At 44.7% G+C, this 19,249-nt stretch overlaps 1 protein-coding gene across 17 annotated transcripts in view; it reads left to right on the forward strand.

The window, feature by feature from the left end:
- PDPR (pyruvate dehydrogenase phosphatase regulatory subunit) overlaps nucleotides 1–19,249 on the forward strand; it is a 113,791-nt gene that overhangs the window by 31,660 nt on the left and 62,882 nt on the right. For 16 of the 17 annotated variants that reach the window (XR_012154441.2, XM_073307110.1, XM_073307104.2 and 13 more), the window contains 5 exons: nucleotides 177–326; nucleotides 11,699–11,891; nucleotides 14,237–14,361; nucleotides 17,776–17,931; nucleotides 18,029–18,162. Coding sequence is in view for 16 of the 17 variants with exons in the window: in XM_073307110.1 (XP_073163211.1) it covers nucleotides 177–326; nucleotides 11,699–11,891; nucleotides 14,237–14,361; nucleotides 17,776–17,931; nucleotides 18,029–18,162 (758 nt within the window). In the remaining variant the exon portion in view is untranslated. Of the gene's footprint in view, nucleotides 1–176; nucleotides 327–1,166; nucleotides 1,249–11,698; nucleotides 11,892–14,236; nucleotides 14,362–17,775; nucleotides 17,932–18,028; nucleotides 18,163–19,249 lie in introns of those variants that run through there. The other variant, XM_073307119.1, reaches the window with a different exon arrangement.

Consider the following 19,249-nt stretch of genomic DNA (forward strand, 5'->3'; position numbering starts at 1 on the left):
CTGACCTGAGGGCCTGATTCACTCTCTAGTGAATTCTCTTCACTGACTGATTTGTTAGTCATTTTTGTATTCCCAGCCTCTCTGTGTGGGGAGCATGGTCTATTTTGATATAAACAAAGTTGTAATTTGTCCTGCACTTCCCAATCCTTCAACATGCTCTCATGTTTCCTCTGCAGCTATCGTGGACCCAGACGGCAGGATCTATATCCGCAGTTGGCAAGGTGGCATCCTCTCAGGTGGCTTTGAGAAGAACCCCAAGCCCATCTTTACTGAGGGCCGGAACCAGCTTGAGATTCAGAATCTGCATGAGGACTGGGATCACTTTGGTATGCTAATCAGATAGGGTTTACAGCAGGGTGGATTTGATTTAAATGAGGATTTAAATCAGTAGTTAGGAAGACTCGATTTAATAATGGATTTCTACATAAAGGGGCATTTTTGTTGGTTGTTATAACCTTAATACATATTCTTCAGAACTCCGAGATAGATGTACGTTTCATTTTTAGAAGTTACACACTGTACATTTTTAAAGTGATTTATTTTGAAAACTTTTCAGATTAGTTTTACAGCTATATCAGAAAATGAATGCTTGTTTGGTTATTTCATTTACCAAAGGTAATTGACGCAGATATTTTATGAAGTCATTGGGAGGTGAACTATCTTTAATTCAACAGGTTAATGATTAATATTTGGAGGATTTTCTTGCCATGCTGTATTAGGAAGAGAACATCACCAGACAGACATTTAAATTGTTTTATTTAACTAAAACAACAGCGTTATTCTGTAAAAGCGGCAAAGACTCCTGTGGCACGTTACAAACTAACAGACGTATTGGAGCTTTCATGGGTGAATACCCACTTCTTCAGATGCATGTTATGCAACATTATTCTGGATTTTTTCTTCAATAGCAAACGTATAATATTTTAACAAAACATGCATATGAATTTTTTAATTTAGTTAAACGTTCAAGTTTTTTAAAACCAGGTTTGTTTAAAATTGTTTAACTAAATTGAATTAAAAAAACCACAAATTAAATCGACTCTGTCAGCCAGGTCAACATAAAATATTGGCTTCTGCAGCAAACTCAGTCATCTTCACCTTCATTTTCCTGTTTGTTCATAATCTGGAAAAGAAAAACAATCTTTCCTGCTTTTTCAGGTCCCAAACGATTTCTCAATTTGGAATGAATTAGTCCAAAGGAAGAAAATATTCTTTCTACACCAGCAGAAGAAGCTACTGCTGTTAAAAGTGAGATTATCACTTCCACAGTCTCTGAATCCAAATGCTTAAGTGACTTCCACCAGTTCACTGGTGTGACTTTCTTTAAAACATCATCAACAGACATATATTTCTTGAATGGTTCACCCTTAGCTCTGAAGTTTATTATAGTTGGCATTATGGAGGGATGATTGCTGGATGTCCATGTCACAGCCAACTCCTCTTCTTCAGCAGTTAAGGTTTGACCCTGGTACTGAGTATTGAGAATATTTGCAAGAAAATCAGCTGGAGATAGTGCTTGTCCCATTTGTTTTTTTGGTGCTTGTAATTTAACTCTGTTGTTGTGGAGGGCAACAAAAATGATTAGGGGGCTGGAGCACATGACTTATGAGGAGAGGCTGAGGGAACTGGGATTGTTTAGTCTGCAGATGAAAAGAATGAGGGGGAATTTGATAGCTGCTTTCAGCTGCCTGAAGGGGGTTCCAAAGAGGATGGATCTAGACTGTTCTTAGTGGTAGCAGATGACAGAACGAGGAGTAATGGTCTCAAGTTGCAGTGGGGGAGGTTTAGCTTGGATGTTAGGAAAATCTTTTTCACTAGGAGGTTGTGAAGCACTGGAATGCATTACCTAGGGAGGTGGTGGAATCTCCTTCCTTAGAGGTTTTTAAGGTCAGGCTTGACAAAGCCCTGGCTGGGATGATTTAGTTGGGGACTGGTCCTGCTTTGAGCAAGAGGTTGGGCGAGATGACCTCCTGAGGTCCCTTCCAACCCTGATATTCTATGATTGCATATTTCTCTTTTTAAGATCTCACTCAGTTCCTTCCAAATTTCAACAGCGTCAGCCATAAAACAGCTATTTCCCTGCATTTTGTTCAAGGCGACAGAAACAGGCTTCCGGATACTCAGCGTGTGTTCAACCTTTCTCTTAAGCCCAATGTTGGGAACTTTGGCTGTGACAGTGCCATCTATTTTTTCACACTTTTGTTCACAAACTGTCATCAGATTAGGTTAGTTCTTGATCTAGTGCTCAAAACAGACCAGTACTGAGTTTCATTGCATGACTTGTGGGAGAGTGAGCTTGATTTCTCCTACTTTTTTCAGAGCAGTAGCTGCAAAGTGGTTGTTATGGAAGTATTTTGCAATTTCAACAACATTAGCCTTTATTTCTGGAACACTGAAGTCTTTGGCTAAGAGATGCATCAAATGAGCACTGCAACCGTATGTTATTAGCTTAGGACTCTCTTCTAAATAATTTCTTCTCATCTTGGATACATTTGCAGCATTGTCTGTGACCAAGCTGTGTACTAGACATTTGAATTTTTTTTCAGTTTGTTATAGCTTTTATTTCTGCTACTTGTAAGTATTCTGCTGTGTGTGCATTTTGTGATGTATCAGTTGTTGCTCTTCGAGAGGGGTCCCTGGGGGTGCTCCACTGTAGGTGTTGGTGCGCCCTTGCGCCATTGTTTGGAGACTTTTACAGCAGTACCCGTATCAGCTGCGCATGTGCGGAGCCTGCCTCACATACCAGTCTTGTCTTAATAGTGTGCATGCGCGGCCGAACTCCTCAGTTCCTTCTCTACCATCCCCTGCCGGAGTTGGACCTGGAGTAGACTCGTTAAAACTTTTTCTCTTACCAATTCTACATCCTTTTCCCCCCCTTGGTTTAGCACTCTAGTTACTAGATAAGTTCATCCCTCAAAAAAAAAATTTCCCCCTTGTTCCTCTCAGCCTCCAGCCGACGCTAATATGCCTGGCTTCCCAGGATTTAAGCAGTGCACTATGTGCAGGGACACCATCCCTATCTTGGATGGTCACTTCCAGTGTATAAAGTGCCTGGGGGAGCCCCTCATTCTTCAGAAATGTGCCCATTGTTCCAAATTAAAATCCAGGGCAAGTAAAGATTGCTGAAAATGATTCTTCGGCAGGAGTCACTCGGACCTGCTTCTGACCCAGGTATGGGCTCCTCAGTGAACCGCAGCCCTCCCGTCTCCAAAAAGGACAAAAGAGAAAACGCCCGCCTCCTCACCCAGAAGGGAAACATTGCAAGCAAAAAGGTTACTGAGCAGGTCTTTTTCTTCTGTGCAGACCTTCTCTCAGCTCAGCACCTTGGGTGTGCCGGGTTCCTCCAGCATCGTGCTAATCCTGCCTCTGGCTGCAGCGACAGCACAAGCTCCTGGTGCCAAGGCTTCAGGCTTCCAGTTGCCTGCCTCTCTCATGGCACCGTTCGGCACTGCAGTGGACACGGTGCCAGCACAGAGGACCTTCCCAGAACAGACTCGGGCTGCTCTTACCTTCCCGGCACCACCAACCTCAGCGCATGCATTGAGCGCTACAGTGCAGAGAACGTCGGTGCTGAATGACCCTCCAGCGCCACAGGCGCTCCTAACAGAGGGTTATTCACACAGGCTCTCCGGCATCGCAGTTCATTCATGCACCGGACCTACAGGTGTCACCTAATCTACAGTCTCATCTACTTGACACCTATTTTTTTTTCCGGACATTCGCATGCGGTCTGGACAGCTGTCTCCTCCTATATCTCACTTTTCTAGTGGTGAGGAAGCCATAGTGCAGGGAGACTTTTCATCATACTAGTTCTCCCAGTCACAGACCCAAATCAGCAGTGGTCACACAAAATCTAGGTCTTCGTTCATCAAAGACCTCTCTCCCTGGTATACAAACCCGTGGATGGCACCACCTATGTCCTTCCCCGGTCAGTGGCAATACTGAGGTCCGTGGGCACCATATAAGCGATTCCACTATGATAACCAAGATGCCAGAAATAGGAGTAATGCCACCTCGCCACCACCAGTGCATACGGCTACAAATGAGACACAACAACAAGCTGTTACTCCACACTTTGATGAACACACTACACATGCTTCCCCAACCCTTCTGGAGCCCGTATCCACACAGGATGAGGCTATACTGCCTGCCCCACCAACACGGTCGGATGATTTCTTAAAATTTCAAGACCCCTTCAAAAGAGTCGCCAACGAGTTGAGGATTAATCTGGAGTAAGTTTCTGAAAATCAGCATGAGATGACTGATCTCCTGCAACCTACCTCCATATCCAAGATTGCCTTACCTATAAATTCAGCCATAATGGATCCTGCCAAAACCATATGGCAGACTACTAGCACACTTACCTGTAAGCGAGCTGACCGGAAATACTTTATTCCTTCCAAAGGGTCTGAGTTCCTTTTTACTCACCCAGCATCAAACTCATTGGTAGTAGAGGCAGCTAACCAAAAGAACAAACACCAGTTTCCCAGGTCTACCCCAACTGTTAAAGACAGTAAAAAGCTGGACCTGCTTGATCATAAAGTGTATGCTTCGTCCACATTACAATTCTGGATATCTAATTATTCATCCGTTCTGGCAAAACATGACCACAAAAACTATGAGAAACTCATGGACTTTATTGATGACATTCCAGAGAGCAAAAAAAAATCAGTTTAAAGCCATAGTCTCTGAGGGACAAATCCTCTCCAGTACCGCACTACAAGCTGCGCTTGATGTTGCTTATACGGCTGCAAGATCCACTGCTACAGCAGTTATGATGCATCAAGCTTCATGGCTTTCATCGTCGTCTTTTCTTCGCGCAGTTCAGAATACCAACAAAGATCTCCCTTTTGATGGTGGAAAACTATTTGCCAATAACACCAATGATGTGCTTCACTCCATGAAGGACTCGAGAGTGACATTACGATCTCTGTATCCAAACCCCTACAAATAGGAGGAGACAATATAGATACCAACCTAATCAATGTCCACCTGACATATACTCAACAAAGTCATAGACCATAAGAACAACATCATTGCTGTACCAATTCATCGGCTCCATGTCAACCCCCTCCCACTAATAAGCAAATTTGAAGATGTGGTCGAGAGTATAGAAAACATCATCCCTACTTCAGGGACCCCTCTCACAAACAACTGCTCCATCAAGAGGTGCATCACCTCCTCCAATTAGGAGCAGTAGAACTAGTGACCGACCAACACAGAGGAAAAGGGTTCTATTCCCATTACTTTTAGCAGAAAAGCAAACTGGGGGATGGCAACCCATTCTCGACCTCAGATGCGTCAACAAATTCATTATTTAAAAAAAAAAATTGACTCTTGCAACCATAATCCCAACACTGAAGCAGGGAGATTTGGTTTTCAGCCCTTAACCTGCAGGGTGCTTATGTTCATGTGACCATACATGCTGCCCATAGACGTTTTATTCGCTTCGTTCTGGGCTCACAACACTACCAGTACAGGGTCCTACCTTTTGGTCTCTCGACTGCGCCTCATGTATTTTCCAAATTCCTTGCAGTTGTAACAGCTCATCTCAGAAGGAAGGGAATTTTTACTTCGACAACTACCTTTTCAAAGCCAGGACCCTCCAAGAAGCCGTTCAGTCCACAGAACGGACAGTCCAATGTTTCCATGCTCTTGGCCTGCGAATGAACAAAGAAAATCTACACTCACTCCCATCCCACAACAGGAGTTCATAGGAGCACATTTCAACTCACGCAAAAGAATAGCATCTCTCCCACTCCACCTGCTCAACATCATCAACCTTTTGGTTGCCAAGCTGTACAACAGTCCACAGGTGACTGCACGAGATTGCCTACAACTCCTAGGCCACATGGCCTCTTGCACTTTTGTAGTCAGGAATGCTCGCCTCTTCGTCAGGTGTTTTCCAAAGTTGGATGACCACTGCCTGCAGACGGAATGTCCATGGTCTGAACAACCTTTTATACATACCTCCCAGAGTCAAGGACTCCCTCCACTAGTGGACATTGCCTCACAATCTTTGCTCCGGGGTCCCCTTTCTACAGGACGTCCCGCTGGTTATCATAACTACGGACACATCCCTTACAGGATAGGGAGCACACATGCCCCAGTACGCTGCCCAGGGCTTTCGTCTCCTGCCGAGACGTCCCTTCACATCAATGTCTAGAACTCTGAATGATGCGCAATGCCAGCCTCCATTTTCTCCCCTTCATACAAAGCCAACATAGAATCATAGAATATCAGGGTTGGAAGGGACCTCAGGAGGTCATCTAGTTCAACCCCCTGCTCAAAGCAGGACCAATCCCCAATTAAATCATCCCAGCCAGGGCTTTGTCAAGCCTGACCTTAAAAATATCTAAGGAAGGAGATTCTACCACCTCCCTAGGTAACGCATTCCAGTGTTTCACCACCCTCTTAGTGAAAACGTTTTTCCTAATATCCAACCTAAACCTCCCCCACTGCAACTTGAGACTATTACTCCTTGTCCTGTCATCTGCTACCACTGAGAAGAGTCTAGATACATCCTCTTTGGAACCCCCTTTCAGGTAGTTGAAAGCAGCTATCAAATCCCCCCTCATTCTTCTCTTCTGCAGACTAAACAATCCCAGTTCCCTCAGCCTCTCCTCATAAGTCATGTGTTCCAGACCCCTAATCATTTTTGTTGCCCTTCGCTGGACTCTCTCCAATTTATTCACATCCTTCTTGTAGTGTGGGGCCCAAAACTGGACACAGTACTCCAGATGAGGCCTCACCAATGTCGCATAGAGGGGAACGATCACGTCCCTCTATCTGCTGGCAATGCCCCTACTTATACATCCCAAAATGCCATTGGCCTTCTTGGCAACAAGGGCACACTGTTGACTCATATCCAGCTTCTCATCCACTGTAACCCCTAAGTCCTTTTCTGCAGAACTGCTGCCGAGCCATTTGGTCCCTAGTCTGTAGCAGTGCATGGGATTCTTCTGTCCTAAGTGCAGGACTCTGCACTTGTGCTTGTTGAACCTCATCAGATTTCTTTTGGCCCAATCCTCCAATTTGTCTAGGGCCCTCTGTATCCTGTCCCTACCCTCCAGCGTATCTACCTCTCCTCCCAGTTTAGTGTCATCTGCAAATTTGCTGAGGGTGCAATCCACACCATCCTCCAGATCATTTATGAAGATATGGAACAAAACCGGCCCGAGGACTGACCCTTGGGGCACTCCACTTGATACCGGCTGCCAACTAGACATGGAACCATTCATCGCTACCCGTTGAGCCCGACAATCTAGCCAACTTTCTACCCACCTTATAGTGCATTCATCCAGCCCATACTTCTTTAACTTGCTGACAAGAATACTGTGGGAGACCGTGTCAAAAGCTTTGCTAAAGTCAAGAAACAATACATCCACTGCTTTCCCTTCATCCACAGAACCAGTAATCTCATCATAGAAGGCGATTAGATTAGTCAGGCATGACCTTCCCTTGGTGAATCCATGCTGACTGTTCCTGATCACTTTCCTCTCGTGTAAGTGCTTCAGGATAGATTCCTTGAGGACCTGCTCCATGATTTTTCCGGGGACTGAGGTGATAGAATATCAGGGTTGGAAGGGACCTCAGGAGGTCATCTAGTCCAACCCCCTGCTCAATGCAGGAACAATCCCCAACTAAATCATCCCAGCCAGGGCTTTGTCAAGCCTGACCTTAAAAATTCCTAAGGAAGGAGATTCCACCGCCTCCCTAGGTAATGGATTCCACTGTTTCACCACCCTCCTAGTGAAAAATTTTTTCCTAATATCCAACCTAAACCTCCCCCACTGCAACTTTCTATCCACCTTCACCTCCACTTTCTGTCCATTCATCCAGCCCATACTTCTTGAACTTGCTGGCAAGAATACTGTGGGAGACCGTGTCAAAAGCTTTGCTAAAGTCAAGGAACAACATATCCACCGCTTTCCCCTCATCCACAGAGCCAGTTATCTCGTCATAAAATAATGACTGACAACATTGCCTGCATGTTCTACGTAAACAGGCAAGGGAGGGGTGGGGTGATCCCACTCCCTTTCTACTGAAACGATGGAACTGGTGTCTCAGACACAATGTCTGAATGTCAGCTGCATACTTACCTGGCTCTCTCAATACCACCGCAGATGACCTCAGCAGAAGATTTCTCATAGACCACGAATGGGAACTAAACAAGGATATAGTACTAGACATATTCCACACAGGGGGATACGCAACTGCAACAAAGGAGAAATGCCCAAGATTTTGTTCTAGAGCGGAACTAGGCAAACACTCCACGGGGGATGCGTTCATGTTCTCATGGAACACCAACCTAATGTATGCATTTCCCCGATACCACTCGTACACAAAGTACTGATAAAAATACGAACAGACCAAGCCAAGGTCATAATGATTACCCCCACGTGGCCCAGACAGGCATGGTACCCTTTCTTTGCCAAGATGGCGCTCTCCGCACCCATCCCATTACTGTTCCACCCGAATCTCTTGTCCCAACAACGCGGTCTACTACTCCACCCCAATTTAACCATGTTACACCTCAAGGTTTGGCTCCTTCATGGTTCTCTCATGCCGAGCGAACTTGCTCGGAGCAATGTACTCCTTCATAGCACAGCAAATTCTACATGCACCACCTACCTTCGTAACTGGACAAGATTTACACACTGGTTGGCTGCCACAGAAACCGCTCCTTTTTTCCACGCCTCTGCCACTAATCCTTGACTATCTGTTAGAGATTAAACTCTCTAGACTCTCCTTGAGTTCCATCAAAGTCCACTTGGCTGCAATTACAATGTTCCGTGATGCCACTAACAATAGGCCTATCTTTGCTCACCCCATTACTAAGTGATTCCTTAAGGGACCCCAAACCCTATACCCGGATATCAAACCGCCTAATCCACCTTGGAACCTTCTCCTATATTTTTTGCTCAGCCATGAGAATTCAAGAATAGTCCAGAAGGAAGACAGGCAGTCCTTAAGAAAGAAGTATGAAATAAAAAAGTTTACCAACCTGAAGATCCTGCATGTTCAGACTTGTTCCTTTCATCATCTTCAACGCAGCTTCCTCCTGAGAAAGAACACTTCTCATGATGTTTCATTTGGGCAACCAAGCCTTACATTTCTTTGTTGCACTGTTTGCATTTTGCACGCATGCTTGTCACCCACAGGTAGAGGAACTTCATTAAAGAATTCTCAAACTGGGTCTCTCTTATGGCCTGCTGCCATTGTAGGTTTTCCCTTCTAGTGAGAGAATGGTATGGTAGATCTCAAATCAATGAAGGCTACACTGAGAAAGACCTTAAGACTTCTGGAATATGCTGCTCAAACAGTTTCACTTTTGTTTCTACTGCCAGTCCCTCCCTTTTCACATTTATCTCCAGACTTCTTCTCCTTGTCCAGATCTATTCCACCCCAACAATCTTCTGTTCATTGAATTTTTTGAAACTTTGCACTTTTAGAGAGAGGTAAGGGTTTGACTGTGTAGACAAATTTGCAGAGGGACAATAGGGTTGAGGTCTGTTATTTCTCACCTCTATATATTTATTTAAAAACACTTTTGCTGTTAACAAGCATGTTATCTCTGGAGACACAAATCCACAATTTGAGAACTGCAAAACTAAGCATCTCTGATGGTATTTTCTAGACTGAGCACTGAGTCCCATTGGGTGGATAGAAAGATTAACCTAAATAATCTATACAAAAGCCCCTGGAACCCCATAAAATTGCGTCCCTAATCCATGAACTATTGGAACTCATTTACAAAACTTTTCTTAAACATTACATGAATATATTGTCTCATACTATAGAATTAGAATTTATAATCCCTGTTCCATGATGAGATAGTTTTAATTAAGATACATTATAGCTCAAAGATACCTTTAGCAAGGTTTTTTCCTCAAAAAGCATTTTATGAAAAAAATGATTTTTTTAAAAATTATTTTTTTTAAAAATCATTGATTTTTATCCACCCTGGTTTACAGTCCTTACATGGGCAGGGCTGCCACAGCAGCACAACAGAGGGCTCAAAGGTAAGGCAGTGCTGCCTACAAGGGAGAGTGTGCTGTGGATTTGCTAGAACTCTTATCTGTCCTTTCTTAAGAGGCAGGGGAGGTTGGGCACTTTAATAAGTGGGTTCAGTTGTCAATTTGTGGGACAATTAGTGTGAGAATCCCACTCCCATCAATTGCAGTTGCCTCGTATGTGCATTGCTGGAAATCACCATTAGCCTTCAGCATGTCCGTTCACATACTTCAGTTTGTACCAAGTATAGAGCAGAAGAGCACTGTGCAAACCTCCCCAAAGCATTTGATGTTAAAGCTACAGCACCACCTGCTTCTCCACTTACAGGCTCCCTGTTCAGCACCAGTAACCTGCCATGCACTCCTCATACTCCAGTCCTGCATCTCTTTTGAACAGGGACTGCCAGGTGCACCTAATTTTATGATACCTTTTATGTGGACAAAGTATAGCATGGCTGCTCCTGGATTCCTCCCAGCCGGTGGGGTGGGGTGTTGGATTGTTTTTCCCCAGATATACTGGCTTGTATTTTCCCAAGTTGAATCTCATTTTTATTTTCTGTCCATAATTTTAACTAGAGGGTTGCAATTCTGTCTTCTCCCTTCCCTGCTGAACAGTTAAATCTTCCACTGCTTTTACTGACCCTACCTCAGAACCTCCTCCACGGGAGCCTAACCTGCTCCTGTAGAGTTCTTCCTTTGTTGTGTCTTGTCTTAGCATGCTTTCCCTCACTGCTTCCCTTCCCCAGGGACTCTGGCATCTTCCCCTAGGGATCTCCTTGTACCTTGTAGGCCTTAGCTCAGGGCTTCTCCCACAGGAGCCTATGCCACTCCCTGTGGGTTCTCCTACTTGTCAGAGAGTCCTACTGTCTCTGCAGTCACAGTCTCAATCTCTTTCCCCCAAAGAATTCTTCATTGTGTTGTCTTTTTCCTAACTCTTTCACAGCTTGGATCACAAATTATTGTTCAGTTGCCATATGACAGTCACTTGAGCAGAGGGGGGCTTGCTTGCTGCTGGGTCACAGGCAAGGCTGCGCCTGGCTTGCTTTAAAGGGTCCACCAGCCTTTGACACTGCTGTTCTAGATATCTTATAAGACCAGACCTGACACCGGCTGCTCTGAGACCCCTCTCTAGAGAAATTCAGAACCCCATACTCACGCTGGAATCCTCATGTGCATGGGGAGTGGGCATAAAAGCTTTATTTCTGTTCAGACATTTTTAAGGGAACATGAAACGTGACCATTTTAGTGCTTGCAGCTGCTGAATTTTGAGCAAAGGAAGGTGAGAGATTTTAAATAAAATACCTTGTGGAGGGAAACCCCGAACCAAAAAAAAATTGAAATGAGAGAATTTGCTTTATGGGGATAGCCAGTTCTTCATACCCCCAAAAGGGTTCTCTTTAAGGGTTGATCCATTTTAATTAGCCTGAGAAGGCAAGCTCTGCTAGGTTTCCTGCCCTTCTGCTGATCTACACCTGTGGTACTTTACAGAAAATGTCCAGTTTGTCCCATGGATGCACTGAGACATGGAAGATACTGCTATCTGTTAAGATCATATAGCTTACTGTTTGTTTGTCTTGGTGTAAATGGACTGGTTTGTGTGTCTGGTTTTGGGATGGAGGAGTAGTGGTTGAAGTGTCTGTAGACTAAAGGACTAAATTGTATTGTTTTGTTTTGGTGACTAGAGCCACTGCTGAGTTCTCTTCTGCGGAGGATGCCGAGGCTGGAGGCTTTGGAGATCATGCAGTTAGTGAACTGCCCAGAATCCTTCACTCCAGATATGCGGTGCATCATGGGAGAGTCGCCCACGGTACAGGGCTACTTTGTCCTGGCTGGAATGAACTCGGCTGGCACCTCTTTCGGTGGAGGAGCAGGCAAGTAAGTGGCTCACCAGCAATGTTCCCTCTAATTTTTTATAACCATATGTGGAATGAATTACACCTCTACCCATATATAACGCTGTCCTCGGGAGCCAAAAAATCTTACTTATAGGTGAAACCACGTTATATCAAACTTGCTTTGATCCACAGGATCGCGCAGCCCTGCAGCCCCGGAGCACCGCTTTACTGCATTATATTCGTGTTATATCGGGTCACGTTATATCAGGGTAGAGGTGGATGTTATGTGCACCGGTATGGAAGTGACGTGTGACGGGGGTGGGACCCAGGGGTTCGGAGTCTGTGGGAGCTCAGGGCTGTGGCAGAGGGTTGGGGTGCGGGCTCCAGCTGAGGGTGCGGGATATGGGGTGGGGCCGGGGATGAGGAGTTTGGTGTGCAGGCTGCCTCTGGGCTGGGGCCGGAGGACTTCTCTCCCCCCCCCCCCCAGCCCTGTCCCCACTGGCGGCAGCCCCTGGAGAGAGGCGCTTCTCCCCAACAGCAACCCTGCACACCCCCAACTTCCTCCCCTCCCCGTCTACCTCGCTTCTCTCCCCGGCCTGCGTGGCTCTTTATAGCCTGCTGCGCAGCTTAGAGGGAACTTAGCTCACCGGTATAGTGTGGTTTTGTGTACCACAAGACAACATGCAGAATTTGACTATATAAAACTGTTTGTCAATTCATGGGAGCCTGAGCTTAGTCAAGAAAGCAGCCTGGGTTATGAAAGAGCACTGCATTTGAGAGGGTGAAAAGCATATTGCATTTTCTCTGATTTCCTTCTCCGTGGGGGTGTCTGACTAATCAGATTGTTGGCTTTCCTTGTGCATCTTCTTTTGGGCTCCACATGTCAAGGACCAACAGTTTGTTGAAGACTGATGAGGCTCCTTGCAGGGTCCACCAGTCCTGTTCCTTTTCCCAGCTGGCAGAAATAAATGCTGAGCACAGCACAGCTCATCTTGTCCCCTATGCACAGGCTGGGTGCATTGCCTCTGTGGGGCTGCCACAAGAGGGGGGAAACTCCTAAATCGTGGACCTGCAGGCCAGCCTCTCTCAGGCCAGATTGTTCAGGTGACTCTGAGTTAATTTTCACAAAAAATGCAGGCGATAAAATACTCTCTACTATAAATACTAATGTGAGTTAAATGTTGGTGAAAGGTTCTGGGGTTCACAGCCCTAGAGACTCATTTATATATTTCCCAAACAAACTTCCCCCACACTTCCTTCTGCCAGCATCCCAGGGTTGTGATGACTCCCTGATAGGTTAGACTCTCACACAAATCCAGGAACTTTGACAGAATTGTACAAATCACATCCAGGAAAAAAGGCTGCATTTAAAATGGCTGCTGCCCCTCACCCTAGTTTGCCCTCACCCAGTCTCTCCTATTGTGGTTCCATCTTGGCACTCTGATCTGGCCCAGCATCCTCTGCCCCCACCCATTGCCTTCCGTTAGTCAGGATCCTTCCTAACATCCCAGCCCCAGAGCGACCTCTGTTTTTTTCCCCCTTCTTCTGTGATGGCTATTGGTATCTAGATTTAGTATCCGTTTGGTTCTGATAGCCATTAGTTGTCAAATGATTCACCAAAAAAAAGGGAATCCTCCATTTTTCTCGGTCATAATAAGGTCCATAGCACCATTACAGGAAGATCTGCAGGCTATTTCAGTTTTTGGGTCAGAACCAGACCTGTCCATTTGTCCGTTCAAGCTGTCTTGACATTGCATTAACATAGCTTTCTCCGTAGATTTTCTGATGACCCCTTTGCTATTGTCTCTGCCAGCCAAATGTATTGAACTGTTCTGCTTTAGTTTGGGCTGCTCTCTTCCTTTTAGCTTTCTGTCATTCTGACTTGACAGGGGTCTAGAGTACACCCTCCAGGCCTAGCTTAGTCATTGCCGGAGGTGTTGCCAAATGTAACCTCCAACTTGACAGGCACCTTCTGCTAAGGCGTGAGCCTGCACCAGGTACTGGAAATGACAAAGATTAAGCATACTTCAACCCTCCCTGCTTTGTGTATCCTAAGGATATAGCATAATGCTAAATTATAAACTGCTAATCTGATGCTCTGTGGTTTCACTTGCAGTGTCCTCAGCTTCCATTGCTCTGTGTGGTAAATTTCATTGCAGTGGGAAGTTAATAATTCCATTATCTGGTGGCTGGTTTTGTTTTAGATTGAAATCTCCCAGCTCCCATTGGTTTCTGTATTATTGTAACCACCTTTTTCAAAGCCTCTGCTGATTGCACGAAATCCTGGTGCGCAAATTCTCTTTACTCCTTGACTTAAGAGCTAGACTCTTGCTCATAGTGCTTCAATTAACATCCAAATCCTCCTTGGTTTCTGCCTTCAACTAGGTACCTGGCTGAGTGGATGGTAAATGGTTGCCCATCAGAAAATGTTTGGCCACTGGACCTGAAGCGCTTTGGTGCCCTTCAGAGCAGTCGCACCTTCCTCCGTCACCGCGTCATGGAAGTAATGCGTAAGTCACCTTCCAGTGCACTCACTGTTCTAGTCTAGATGGGTTCTTGTGCTGCGCTTATCACCGTAGCACCCAAACATCTGGCACTGGTGCACTGAGCAACATGACGAACATCTGTCAAGTGGTGTTCTCTTACCCTCTTCCCCCAGGGGAGAAATGTTTTTCAGGGGAGTGTCTTGTTTTGATGGGGTTTTAGGTTGTGAAAATATATATATTCATGTTGCACTGTATCTATGTTAGAGAAGACAAGATCGAAGAAATGCACCTTTCATTTGGAGTGGAAGGTGGTGAGGTTGTGATGACTCTGTCTAGCATTCACAGAGGTGTGTAGGACTCTGTTGTCTCTGCTGCACCTCTTCTTCTCCCAGCATTGAACTGCAGTCATTCTGAGGGCCACGTTCTCCTTTCCGGCCCTCTGGGTGGCCACGCAGCCTTTGCCCAATAGGAGAGAGCACCTGGTTTCCTCACAGAGAGTCAGTAGCACTCCGCTCGTCTGTTCCAGAGAGATGCTCTATAGTGGCGCTACGGACCCCTTTGTGCTTGTCTGCTCACCCAACACCACTTCGACCTTGTGGTTTTTATCCTGGGTAACACATCTTCTGCATGCGAGTCCCGTGCATGGCCAGCTAGGACTCCAATAGAATAAAGGCAGTGCAGAATGGTGGATTATCTAAGTCTTTAAATCAAGATTTAGAATTTATGGGTCTATTACAGGAGTGGGTGGGAGAAGTTCTGTAGCCTGCGATGTGCAGGAGGTTAGACTAGATGAGCCTGATGGTCCCTTCTGGCCATAAAGTCTGAGTCTGTGAAAGTTTCCACCTAAAAGCATTGTGTTATCCCAAGCATCCTGATAGTTTGTGTCAGTATAATGTGAAAATGTAAATTTAGGAATATTGAGTCTAATGATCTTTTATCAGTTCTAAAGGTTTTAGAGACACGCTCCACTGTCATGGGCAAAATGGCTCAGCATGCTGCTGCTGTGTGTATTTCCCCTCATGCCACCATTTCTAATCAGTTGAGGCCCATAATCTTGTATATTAAGTGCCTTGTAGGGTGAGGCCCATCATTATGTGTTTCTTCGTATCACTGGGTAATCTTGCGTGAAACAAAACTGAGCTTCAATAAAGAGTGGCTTTAGATGCACCCAGGAGTAGTAAAGAATTGGCTGAGCAGCTCTCTAAACTATTAATATTTTTAACAAATCTTGGGACACTGGGTAAGTCCCAGAGAAGTGGAATAAAGCTAATGTTGTACCAGAATTTTAAAATAAGGGCAAATGAGATGACTTGGGTAACTATAGGCTGGGTATCCTGACGACATTCCCAAGCAAAATCATGGAAAAGCTGATATGGGATGCAATCAGTAAAAGATTAAAGGATGGTAGCATAATTAATGCCAGTCAGCATGGTTCTATGGAAAATAGGTCTTGTCAAACTAACCTAATATCCTCTTTTGATGAGATTACAAATTGGATTAATAAAGTTAACTGTGTTGACATAAAATACGTAGACTTCCTGTAAGGTATTTAATTTAGTCCCACATGACATTGGTTTTGTGTAGTGGTACTTTTTTTTAAAATGTAGTTCATATTACATTGATCAAAAACAACTGATAGACCTCAAGAAGTAACTGTAAATGGGGAATCATAGTCCTTTGGGGGTATTTCTAATGATTCCAGTGAGGATATGTTCTTAGCCCAATGCTGTTCAATATTTTTTTCAACAATCTGGAGGAAAATCTAAAATCATCGCTGATAAAAGTTGCAATGACACAAAAATTGGTGGAGTAGTAAATAATGACGGGGTCATACCCACTGATCAGGATTGCTTGGTAAATTCGGCTCATCTGAACATGGTGCATTTTAATGCAGCCAAATACAAGGTCATACTTCTAGAAATAAACACATTTACAAGACGAGTGACAATGTCCTGTAATGTCCTGACTCTGAAAAAGATGTAGAGGTAATGGTAGATAACCAATTGAACATGAGCTCACAGTGTGATGCTGTAGCGAAGAGGGTGAAAATAATCTTGTATTTATAAGCAGGGAATATCAAATAGGAGTAGGGAGGTTGTATTACCTCTGTTTACAGCATTAGTGAGGCCACTCTTGGAATACGTGGGCACCAGAACTGGACAACACTTGAAAAAGGATGTTTAAAAAATTGGAAAGGGTTCAGAATAGAGCAACGAGAATGCTTCGAGGTCTGGAAAGAGACTTACGAGATTATGACAAGAGACTTAAGAAGCTCAACCTATTTAGTTTATCCAAAAGTTGGTTAAGAGGTGACTTGATCACAGTCTGTAAGGGTCTAAATGGGAAAGACATTTTTGACAGTAGAGTGCTCTTTAATTAAGCAGGACAAGGCCACGGTTGGAAGCTGAAGCTGACAAATTCAGACTAGAAACAAGATGCAAACTTTTGGCGGTGAGGATAATTAGTGTTTGGGACAACTTACACAGAGATGTGGTGGATTCTCCATCACTTGTAATATTTAAATCTAGACTGGATGTCTTTCTTAAAGATATGCTGTAGCTCAGAAGTTATGGGCTTGATGCAGAAATTATGGGCAGAGGTTCTACGGCCTGTGTTATGCAAGAGATCAGACTAGATGATCATAGTGGTTCTTTTTGCTGTTTAAAATCTATGACACATGCACCCAGCTGCCATGGCATAGGATTTGGGGGCAGGCTGGTGAGAGAAGGCTAGATATGGCTCCAGATATATGTAATCCAGCCACCCATTGGTAATAGTGGAGTAAGGCTGCTCCATAATCTAAAACTATAGTGTTGTGTTATAACCAACAAACAACAATCAGAACCTAGAATAAAACCAACAAAGGAGTGCTTGTGGCACCTTTAGAGATGAACAAATTTATTTGGGCATAAGCTTTCGTGGGCTAAAACCCATTTCATCAGATGCATGCCATGGAAAATACAGTAGGCAAATATATATACACAGTACATGAAAAGATGGGAGTTGCCTTACCAAGTTGGGCGGGGGGGTGTCAGTGCTAACAAGACAATTCAATTAATAGATCGTCTTGCAGTCAGCAATTTTATGAATCCTTTTCCTGCTCCTCCTCATCTCAGCTTCTGTACTGCATCGAACTTACCAGTGTCCTTTGAAGAGCTGACATTTGAATGACAACACTTCAGAAGTGACATACTTGATATAATGGGACAGCATTGAAAAGTGAAGTTTGATACCATAAGGAGCAGCAAAACAGCTGAATACCAGAATTCTTTCTTCAGCTATGATTTTGCTACCTTATAAACTCTATAGAAGTACTGCAGAATGGGTACATTTTAACTGTTAGAAAGGAATACTTGTGAGGAAGGGCAGTCTTTATAAGGAAGCTGGGCTGAAGTGTCAGCAAGTTAGCTGATATTTGGCCACCCTTGACCATTACAGCCCTGATCTATGATCTGAAGGTTCCCCGTTGGGACTTCCAGACTGGCAGGCAGTTGCGTACTTCCCCTCTGTATGATCGCCTGGATGCCCAGGGAGCCAGATGGATGGAAAAGCACGGATTCGAGAGACCCAAGTACTTTGTCCCACCAGGGAAAGGTGAGATCATATTCTCCTCTGCATAGAGCATTCCTGTTGATTTAATGTGCATTGCAGTCAGCTTATGAATTGTTCTCTTGATTCTTGCCTTCTATAGATCTGTTGGCATTGGATCAGAGCAAGACCTTCTACAAACCAGATTGGTTTGACATTGTGGGGTCAGAGGTCAAGTGCTGTAAGGAGGCTGTGTGTGTAATTGACATGTCATCTTTTACCAAGTTTGAAATAAGTGTAAGTACCTCAGGGGTGACAAAGGGACAAACTGGCAAATGCTGTTTATTGTGGGCTGTTCGCTGCTTTCTTAAAATGCTGAGTCATAGAATATCAAGGTTGGAAGGGACCTCAGGAGGTCATCTAGTCCAACTCCCCCTGCTCAAAGCAGGATCAACACCAACTAAATCATCCCAACCATGATTTTGTCAAGCCTGACCTTAGAAACCTCTAAAGAAGGAGATTCCACCACCTCCCTAGGTAACCCATTCCAGTGCTTCACCACCCTCCTAATGAAAGATTTTTTCCTAACATCCAACCTAAACCTTCCCCACTACAACTTGAGACCATTACTCCTTGTCCTGTCCTCTTCTATCACTGAGAATAGTCTAGAACCATCCTCTCTGGAACCACCTCTCAGGTAGTTGAAAGCAGCTATCAAATCCCCCCTCATTCTTCTCTTCTGCAGACTAAACAATCCCAGTTCCCTCAGCCTCTCCTCATAAGTCATGTGTTCCAGACCCCTAATCATTTTTGTTGCCCTCCGCTGGACTCTTTCCAATTTTTCCACATCCTTCTTGCAGTGTGAGGCCCAAAACTGGACACAGTACTCCAGATGAGGCCTCACGAGTGCCAAATAGAGGGGAATGATCACGTCCCTCCATCTGCTGGCAGTGCTCCTCCTTATGCAGCCCAAAATGCCATTAGCCTCCTGGGCAACAAGGGCACACTGTTGACTCGTAGCCAGCTTCTTGTCCACTGTAACCTCTAGGTCCTTTTGTGCAGAACTGCTACCTAGCCACTTGGTCCCTAGTCTGTAGTGGTGCATGGGATTCTTCCTTCCTAAGTGCAGGACTCTGCACTTGTCCTTGTTGAACCTCATCAGATTTCTTTTAGCCCAATTCTCTCATTTGTCTAGGTCCCTCTGTATCCTATCCCTACCCTTCAGCATATCTACCACTCCTCCCAGTTTAGTGTCATCTGCAAACTTGCTGAGGGTGCAATCTATGCCATCCTCCAGATTATTAATGAAGCTATTGAACAAAACAGGCCCCAGGACCTAGCCTTGAGGCACTCCTCTTGATACTGGCTGCCAACTAGACATGGA

The sequence above is a fragment of the Lepidochelys kempii genome, chromosome 12, assembly GCF_965140285.1.
Source record: "Lepidochelys kempii isolate rLepKem1 chromosome 12, rLepKem1.hap1, whole genome shotgun sequence".
Classification (NCBI taxonomy): Eukaryota; Metazoa; Chordata; order Testudines; family Cheloniidae; genus Lepidochelys; species Lepidochelys kempii.